The 10,657-nt window shown below is 51.2% G+C and overlaps 1 protein-coding gene across 1 annotated transcript; it reads left to right on the forward strand.

Annotated features, from left to right (window-relative positions):
- Positions 1-4,950: 4,950 nt before the first annotated feature.
- NHLH2 (nescient helix-loop-helix 2) lies at positions 4,951-5,676 on the forward strand. The gene has a single exon (XM_040334155.1). The coding sequence runs from the start codon at positions 4,969-4,971 to the stop codon at positions 5,329-5,331; it is 363 nt and encodes a 120-aa protein (XP_040190089.1). The 5' UTR covers positions 4,951-4,968; the 3' UTR covers positions 5,332-5,676.
- Positions 5,677-10,657: the final 4,981 nt, after the last annotated feature.

A 10,657-nucleotide genomic window follows, 5' to 3' on the forward strand; every position in this document is an offset into this window, starting at 1 on the left:
ATCATGTCTGCAGTCTCTGATCATCTCCTGTATTATGTCTGCAGTCTCTGATCATCTCCTGTATCATGTCTGCAGTCTCTGACCATCTCCTGTATTATGTCTGCAGTCTCTGATCATCTCCTGTATTATGTCTGCAGTCTCTGACCATTTCCTGTATTATGTCTGCAGTCTCTGACCATCTCCTGTATTATGTCTGCAGTCTCTGATCATCTCCTTTACTATGTCTGCAGTCTCTGATCATCTCCTGTATTATGTCTGCAGTCTCTGACCGTCTCCTGTATTATGTCTGCAGTCTCTGATCATCTCCTGTATTATGTCTGCAGTCTCTGATCATCTCCTGTATCATGTCTGCAGTCTCTGATCATCTCCTGTATTATGTCTGCAGTCTCTGATCATCTCCTGTATTATGTCTGCAGTCTCTGATCATCTCCTGTATTATGTCTGCAGTCTCTGATCATCTCCTGTATCATGTCTGCAGTCTCTGATCATCTCCTGTACTATGTCTGCAGTCTCTGATCATCTCCTGTATTATGTCTGCAGTCTCTGATCATCTCCTGTATCATGTCTGCAGTCTCTGATCATCTCCTGTATTATGTCTGCAGTCTCTGATCATCTCCTGTATTATGTCTGCAGTCTCTGACCGTCTCCTGTATTATGTCTGCAGTCTCTGATCATCTTCTGTACCATGTCTGCAGTCTCTGATCATCTCCTGTATTATGTCCGCAGTCTCTGATCATCTCCTGTATTATGTCCGCAGTCTCTGATCATCTCCTGTACTGTGTCTGCAGTCTCTGATCATCTCCTGTACTGTGTCTGCAGTCTCTGATCATCTCCTGTACTATGTCTGCAGTCTCTGATCATCTCCTGTATTATGTCTGCAGTCTCTGATCATCTCCTGTACTGTGTCTGCAGTCTCTGATCATCTCCTGTACTGTGTCTGCAGTCTCTGATCATCTCCTGTACTGTGTCTGCAGTCTCTGATCATCTCCTGTATCATGTCTGCAGTCTCTGATCATCTCCTGTATTATGTCTGCAGTCTCTGATCATCTCCTGTACTATGTCTGCAGTCTCTGATCATCTCCTGTACTATGTCTGCAGTCTCTGATCATCTCCTGTATTATGTCTGCAGTCTCTGATCATCTCCTGTACTATGTCTGCAGTCTCTGACCATCTCCTGTATTATGTCTGCAGTCTCTGATCATCTCCTGTACTATGTCTGCAGTCTCTGATCATCTCCTGTATTATGTCTGCAGTCTCTGATCATCTCCTGTATTATGTCTGCAGTCTCTGATCATCTCCTGTATTATGTCTGCAGTCTCTGATCATCTCCTGTATTATGTCCGCAGTCTCTGATCATCTCCTGTATTATGTCTGCAGTCTCTGACCATCTCCTGTACTATGTCTGCAGTCTCTGATCATCTCCTGTATTATGTCTGCAGTCTCTGATCATCTCCTGTATTATGTCTGCAGTCTCTGACCATCTCCTGTTTTATGTCTGCAGTCTCTGATCATCTCCTGTACTGTGTCTGCAGTCTCTGATCATCTCCTGTATTATGTCTGCAGTCTCTGATCATCTCCTGTACTATGTCTGCAGTCTCTGATCATCTCCTGTATCATTTCTGCAGTCTCTGATCATCTCCTGTATCATGTCTGCAGTCTCTGATCATATCCTGTACTATGTCTGCAGTCTCTGATCATCTCCTGTATCATGTCTGCAGTCTCTGATCATCTCCTGTACTATGTCTGCAGTCTCTGATCACCTCCTGTATCATGTCTGCAGTCTCTGATCATCTCCTGTATTATGTCTGCAGTCTCTGATCATCTCCTGTACTATGTCTGCAGTCTCTGATCACCTCCTGTACTATGTCTGCAGTCTCTGATCACCTCCTGTATCATGTCTGCAGTCTCTGATCATCTCCTGTATTATGTCTGCAGTCTCTGATCATCTCCTGTACTATGTCTGCAGTCTCTGATCATCTCCTGTACTATGTCTGCAGTCTCTGATCATCTCCTGTACTATGTCTGCAGTCTCTGATCATCTCCTGTATTATGTCTGCAGTCTCTGATCATCTCCTGTATCATGTCTGCAGTCTCTGACCATCTCCTGTACTATGTCTGCAGTCTCTGATCATCTCCTGTATCATGTCTGCAGTCTCTGATCATCTCCTGTACTATGTCTGCAGTCTCTGACCGTCTCCTGTATCATGTCTGCAGTCTCTGATCATCTTCTGTACCATGTCTGCAGTCTCTGATCATCTCCTGTATCATGTCTGCAGTCTCTGACCATCTCCTGTACTATGTCTGCAGTCTCTGACCATCTCCTGTATCATGTCTACAGTCTCTGATCATCTCCTGTACTATGTCTGCAGTCTCTGACCATCTCCTGTATTATGTCTGCAGTCTCTGATCATCTCCTGTACTATGTCTGCAGTCTCTGACCATCTCCTGTATCATGTCTGCAGTCTCTGATCATCTCCTGTATCATGTCTACAGTCTCTGATCATCTCCTGTACTATGTCTGCAGTCTCTGATCATCTCCTGTACTATGTCTGCGGTCTCTGATCATCTCCTGTACTATGTCTGCAGTCTCTGATCATCTCCTGTACTATGTCTGCAGTCTCTGATCATCTCCTGTACTATGTCTGCAGTCTCTGATCATCTCCTGTACTATGTCTGCAGTCTCTGATCATCTCCTGTATCATGTCTGCAGTCTCTGACCATCTCCTGTACTATGTCTGCAGTCTCTGATCATCTCCTGTACTATGTCTGCAGTCTCTGATCATCTCCTGTATTATGTCTGCAGTCTCTGATCATCTCCTGTATTATGTCTGCAGTCTCTGATCATCTCCTGTATAATGTCTGCAGTCTCTGATCATCTCCTGTATCATGTCTGCAGTCTCTGACCATCTCCTGTACTATGTCTGCAGTCTCTGATCATCTCCTGTATTATGTCTGCAGTCTCTGGCCATCTCCTGTACTATGTCTGCAGTCTCTGACCATTTCCTGTATTATGTCTGCAGTCTCTGATCATCTCCTTTACTATGTCTGCAGTCTCTGATCATCTCCTGTATTATGTCTGCAGTCTCTGACCGTCTCCTGTATTATGTCTGCAGTCTCTGATCATCTCCTGTACTATGTCTGCAGTCTCTGATCATCTCCTGTATTATGTCTGCAGTCTCTGATCATCTCCTGTATTATGTCTGCAGTCTCTGACCATCTCCTGTATCATGTCTGCAGTCTCTGACCATCTCCTGTACTGTGTCTGCAGTCTCTGATCATCTCCTGTATTATGTCTGCAGTCTCTGACCGTCTCCTGTATTATGTCTGCAGTCTCTGATCATCTCCTGTACTATGTCTGCAGTCTCTGATCATCTCCTGTACTATGTCTGCAGTCTCTGATCATCTCCTGTACTATGTCTGCAGTCTCTGATCATCTCCTGTACTGTGTCTGCAGTCTCTGATCATCTCCTGTATTATGTCTGCAGTCTCTGACCATCTCCTGTACTATGTCTGCAGTCTCTGATCATCTCCTGTATTATGTCTGCAGTCTCTGACCATCTCCTGTATTATGTCTGCAGTCTCTGATCATCTCCTGTACTATGTCTGCAGTCTCTGATCATCTCCTGTATTATGTCTGCAGTCTCTGACCATCTCCTGTATTATGTCTGCAGTCTCTGATCATCTCCTGTACTATGTCTGCAGTCTCTGACCATCTCCTGTACTATGTCTGCAGTCTCTGATCATCTCCTGTATTATGTCTGCAGTCTCTGACCATCTCCTGTACTATGTCTGCAGTCTCTGACCATCTCCTGTATTATGTCTGCAGTCTCTGATCATCTCCTGTACTATGTCTGCAGTCTCTGATCATCTCCTGTATCATGTCCGCAGTCTCTGATCGCCTCCTGTATTAAGTCTGCAGTCTCTGATCATCTCCTGTACTGTGTCTGCAGTCTCTGATCATCTCCTGTATTATGTCCGCAGTCTCTGATCATCTCCTGTATTATGTCCGCAGTCTCTGATCATCTCCTGTATTATGTCCGCAGTCTCTGATCATCTCCTGTACTGTGTCTGCAGTCTCTGATCATCTCCTGTACTGTGTCTGCAGTCTCTGATCATCTCCTGTACTGTGTCTGCAGTCTCTGATCATCTCCTGTACTATGTCTGCAGTCTCTGACCATCTCCTGTACTATGTCTGCAGTCTCTGACCATCTCCTGTACTATGTCTGCAGTCTCTGACCATCTCCTGTACTATGTCTGCAGTCTCTGACCATCTCCTGTACTATGTCTGCAGTCTCTGATCATCTCCTGTATTATGTCTGCAGTCTCTGATCATCTCCTGTATTATGTCTGCAGTCTCTCACCATCTCCTGTACTATGTCTGCAGTCTCTGATCATCTCCTGTATCATGTCTGCAGTCTCTGATCATCTCCTGTATTATGTCTGCAGTCTCTGATCATCTCCTGTACTATGTCTGCAGTCTCTGATCATCTCCTGTACTATGTCCGCAGTCTCTGATCGCCTCATGTATTATGTCTGCAGTCTCTGATCATCTCCTGTACTGTGTCTGCAGTCTCTGATCATCTCCTGTATTATGTCTGCAGTCTCTGATCATCTCATGTATTATGTCCGCAGTCTCTGATTGCCTCCTGTATTATGTCCGCAGTCTCTGATCGCCTCATGTATTATGTCCGCAGTCTCTGATTGCCTCCTGTATTATGTCCGCAGTCTCTGATCGCCTCATGTATTATGTCCGCAGTCTCTGATCATCTCCTGTATTATGTCCGCAGTCTCTGATCACCTCCTGTACTGTGTCCGCAGTCTCTGATCACCTCCTGTACTGTGTCCGCAGTCTCTGATCACCTCCTGTATTATGTCCGCAGTCTCTGATCGTATTATGTCCGCAGTCTCTGATCATTTTCTCTGATTGTCTCTTTTCTGTCGCCCTCTAGCCCCGCCCCCGCTGCCAGGATGATGCTCCGCCCCGAGGCGATGGATTCCGACCAGCTGTCGGCGAATTCCGAATCGGACTCGGCGGTCAGCGAGGTGAAGGGGGGCAGCGTGTCGGAAACGGAGGGCAGCGAGCGCCAGGCGCCGTGCCTCCCCCCGCAGCTCAGCCGCGAAGAGAAGAGACGCAGGAGGCGGGCCACCGCCAAGTACCGCTGCGCTCACGCCACCAGAGAGCGAATCCGCGTGGAGGCCTTCAACGTGGCGTTCGCCGAGCTGCGGCGCCTGCTGCCCACCCTGCCGCCGGACAAGAAACTCTCCAAGATCGAGATCCTGCGCCTGGCCATCTGCTACATCTCCTACCTCAACCACGTGCTGGACGTCTAGCGGTCACGTGACGGACCGCAGCATGAAAGGACAGACTGTGGCCCCCAATCGCAGGATAGGGCCCGTTTAGCTCTGGGGGGGTCTCTCTGTGGTAGAGGGGCCCCAGAGACGTGTCAGTGAGTAGCTCTAGAGAACCACGTGCTTTATTTCTAGGTGGTATGACCAAAAGGTGGCGCCCTGTGTGTGGTAGACGTGTAGACGCCCTCGTGGCGGGCGCGTGCGTGTTGTCTGTGTAGAGTAACAGTGACACCCGGTGGGCACTGTGTGTATAACATGACTATATAGAATCCATTGTATATGTGTCTTACCCGCTACGGGGACCCCCCCCCGACAAGATTGGTCACTGAGGGGACCCCCTCCACAAGATTGGTCACTGCGGGGACCCCCCAAAAGATTGGTCACTGCGGGGACCCCCTCCACAAGATTGGTCACTGCGGGGCCCCTCCACAAGATTGGTCACTGCGGGGCCCCTCCACAACATTGGTCACTGCAGGGCCCCCCAAAAGATTGGTCACCGCGGGGCCCCTCCACAACATTGGTCACTGCGGGGCCCCTCCTCAACATTGGTCACTGCAGGGCCCCCCCAAAAGATTGGTCAGTGCGGGGACCCCCTCCACAACATTGGTCACTGCGGGGACCCTCCACAACATTGGTCACTGCGGGGACCCTCCACAACATTGGTCACTGCGGGGCCCCTCCTCAACATTGGTCACTGCGGGGCCCCCCCAAAAGATTGGTCACTGCGGGGCCCCTCCCCACAAGATTGGTAACTGCGGGGCCCCCCCACAAGATTGGTCACTGCGGGGACCCCCTCCACAAGATTGGTCACAGCAGGGACCCCCTCCACAATATTGGTCAGTGCGGGGCCCCTCCTCAACATTGGTCACTGCGGGGCCCCTCCTCAACATTGGTCACTGCGGGGCCCCCCCAAAAGATTGTCACTGCGGGCCCCTCCCCACAACATTGGTCACTGCGGGACCCCCTCCACAACATTGGTCACTGAGGGGACCCCCTCCACAACATTGGTCACTGAGGGGACCCCCTCCACAACATTGGTCACTGAGGGGACCCCCCACAACATTGGTCACTGCGGGGCCCCCCCACAAGATTGGTCACTGCGGGACCCCCTCCACAACATTGGTCACTGAGGGGACCCCCCACAGCATTGGTCAGCCGCCCCGAGACACCAGTAGTTAGGGTGAAGTGCAGCCTCAGGTAGATACAGGGGGCTAGGATGGTAATAGGAAAAAACTGAAATATTGGGGGGGGGGGGTCATTTCTAATTCTAGGGAAATACGGAGTCTGGGGGTCTCGGCTCTGTCCATGGTGGGAACCATCGTTCAGATATTTATAGAGTTCCTCTGGGAGTCTTTTCACTCCCCCTCCCCCGATATCAACCAATGTCCAGAAGTCTCCTTCCATTTCAATGGTTCATTTATCTCAGAGTGTTCCCTAACGCCCGATCCTAACCTCCTAATCCTCACCTCTGATCCTAACCCTCAACACTAACCCCATCTCCCAACACTAACCCTCAACACTAACCCCATCTCCCAACCCTAACCCTCAACACTAACCCCATCTCCCAACCCTAACCCTCAACACTAACCCCATCTCCCAACCCTAACCCTCAACACTAACCCCATCTCACAACCCTAACCCTCAACACTAACTCCACCTCCCAACCCTAACCCTCAACACAAACCCCACCTCCCAACCCTAACCCTCAACACTAACCCCACCTCCCAACCCTAACCCTCAACACTAACCCCACCTCCCAACCCTAACCCTCAACACTAACCCCATCTCCCAACCCTAACCCTCAACAAAAACCCCATCTCCCAACCCTAACCCTCAACGCTAACCCCATCTCCCAACCCTAACCCTCAACACTAACCCCATCTCCCAACCCTAACCCCCAACGCTAACCCCATCTCCCAACCCTAACCCTCAACACTAACCCCATCTCCCAACCCTAACCCTCAACACTAACCCCATCTCCCAACCCTAACCCTCAACACTAACCCCATCTCCCAACACTAACCCTCAACACTAACCCCATCTCCCAACCCTAACCCTCAACACTAACCCCATCTCCCAACCCTAACCCTCAACACTAACCCCATCTCCCAACCCTAACCCTCAACACTAACCCCATCTCCCAACACTAACCCTCAACACTAACCCCATCTCCCAACCCTAACACTCAACACTAACCCCATCTCCCAACCCTAACCCTCAACACTAACCCCCATCTCCCAACCCTAACCCTCAACACTAACCCCATCTCCCAACCCTAACCCTCAACACTAAGCCCACCTCCCAACCCTAACCCTCAACACTAACCCCCATCTCCCAACCCTAACCCTCAACACTAACCCCCATCTCCCAACCCTAACCCTCAACACTAACCCCATCTCCCAACCCTAACCCTCAACACTAACCCCATCTCACAACCCTAACCCTCAACACTAACCCCATCCCCCAACCCTAACCCTCAACGCTAACCCCATCTCCCAACCCTAACCTTCAACACTAACCCCACCTCCCAACCCTAACCCTCAACACTAACCCCATCTCCCAACCCTAACCCTCAACACTAACCCCATCTCCCAAACCTGAACCCTCAACACTAACCCCATCTCCCAACCCTAACGCTCAACGCTAACCCCACCTCCCAACCCTAACCCTCAACACTAACCCCATCTCCCAACCCTAACCCTCAACACTAACCCCCATCTCCCAACCCTGACCCTCAACACTAACCCCCATCTCCCAACTCTAACCCTCAACACAAACCCCATCTCCCAACCCTAACCCTCAACACAAACCCCATCTCCCAACCCTAACCCTCAACACTAACCCCATCTCCCAACCCTAACCCTCAACACTAACCCCATCTCCTAACCCTAACCCTCAACACTAACCCCATCTCCCAACCCTAACCCTCAACACTAACCCCATCTCCCAACCCTAACCCTCAACACTAACCCCACCTCCCAACCCTAACCCTCAACACTAACCCCATCTCCCAACCCTAACCCTCAACACTAACCCCATCTCCCAACCCTAACCCTCAACACTAAGCCCACCTCCCAACCCTAACCCTCAACACTAAGCCCACCTCCCAACCCTAACCCTCAACACTAACCCCATCTCCCAACCCTAACCCTCAACACTAACCCCACCTCCCAACCCTAACCCTCAACACTAACCCCACCTCCCAACCCTAACCCTCAACACTAACCCCATCTCCCAACCCTGACCCTCAACACAAACCCCATCTCCCAACGCTAACCCTCAACACTAACCCCACCTCCCAACCCTAACCCTCAACACAAACCCCATCTCCCAACCCTAACCCTCAACACTAAACCCCATCTCCCAACCCTAACCCTCAACACAAACCACATCTCCCAACCCTAACCCTCAACACTAACCCCACCTCCCAACCCTAACCCTCAACACTAAGCCCACCTCCCAACCCTGACCCTCAACACAAACCCCATCTCCCAACCCTAACCCTCAACACTAACCCCACCTCCCAACCCTAACCGTCAACACTAGGCCCACCTCCCAACCCTAACCCTCAACACTAAGCCCACCTCCCAACCCTAACCCTCAACACTAACCCCATCTCCCAACCCTAACCCTCAACACTAACTCCATCTCCCAACCCTAACCCTCAACACTAACCCCATCTCCCAACCCTAACCCTCAACACTAACCCCACCTCCCAACCCTAACCCTCAACACTAACCCCACCTCCCAACCCTAACCCTCAACACTAACCCCATCTCCCAACCCTGACCCTCAACACAAACCCCATCTCCCAACGCTAACCCTCAACACTAACCCCACCTCCCAACCCTAACCCTCAACACAAACCCCATCTCCCAACCCTAACCCTCAACACTAACCCCACCTCCCAACCCTAACCCTCAACACTAACCCCACCTCCCAACCCTGACCCTCAAAACAAACCCCATCTCCCAACGCTAACCCTCAACACTAACCCCATCTCCCAACCCTAACCCTCAACACAAACCCCATCTCCTAACCCTAACCCTCAACACTAACCCCATCTCCCAACCCTAACCCTCAACACTAACCCCATCTCCCAACCCTAACCCTCAACACTAACCCCACCTCCCAACCCTAACCCTCAACACTAACCCCATCTCCCAACCCTAACCCTCAACACTAACCCCATCTCCCAACCCTAACCCTCAACACTAAGCCCACCTCCCAACCCTAACCCTCAACACTAAGCCCACCTCCCAACCCTAACCCTCAACACTAAGCCCACCTCCCAACCCTAACCCTCAACACTAACCCCATCTCCCAACCCTAACCCTCAACACTAACCCCATCTCCCAACCCTAACCCTCAACACTAACCCCATCTCCCAACCCTAACCCTCAACACTAACCCCACCTCCCAACCCTAACCCTCAACACTAACCCCACCTCCCAACCCTAACCCTCAACACTAACCCCATCTCCCAACCCTAACCCTCAACACAAACCCCATCTCCCAACCCTAACCCTCAACACTAACCCCCATCTCCCAACCCTGACCCTCAACACTAACCCCCATCTCCCAACCCTAACCCTCAACACAAACCACATCTCCCAACCCTAACCCTCAACACTAACCCCCATCTCCCAACCCTGACCCTCAACACTAACCCCCATCTCCTAACCCTAACCCTCAACACAAACCACATCTCCCAACCCTGACCCTCAACACTAACCCCCATCTCCCAACCCTGACCCTCAACACAAACCCCATCTCCCAACCCTAACCCTCAACACTAACCCCACCTCCCAACCCTGACCCTCAACACTAAGCCCACCTCCCAACCCTGACCCTCAACACAAACCCCATCTCCCAACCCTAACCCTCAACACTAACCCCCATCTCCCAACCCTAACCCTCAACAGTAACCCCACCTCCCAACCCTAACCCTCAACACTAACCCCACCTCCCAACCCTAACCCTCAACACTAACCCCACCTCCCAACCCTAACCCTCAACACTAACCCCATCTCCCAACCCTGACCCTCAACACAAACCCCATCTCCCAACGCTAACCCTCAACACTAACCCCATCTCCCAACCCTAACCCTCAACACTAACCCCCATCTCCCAACCCTGACCCTCAACACTAACCCCCATCTCCCAACTCTAACCCTCAACACAAACCCCATCTCCCAACCCTAACCCTCAACACAAACCACATCTCCCAACCCTGACCCTCAACACTAACCCCCATCTCCCAACCCTGACCCTCAACACAAACCCCATCTCCCAACCCTAACCCTCA

Source organism: Rana temporaria, assembly GCF_905171775.1.
Source record: "Rana temporaria chromosome 2 unlocalized genomic scaffold, aRanTem1.1 chr2k, whole genome shotgun sequence".
Lineage (NCBI taxonomy): Eukaryota > Metazoa > Chordata > Amphibia > Anura > Ranidae > Rana > Rana temporaria.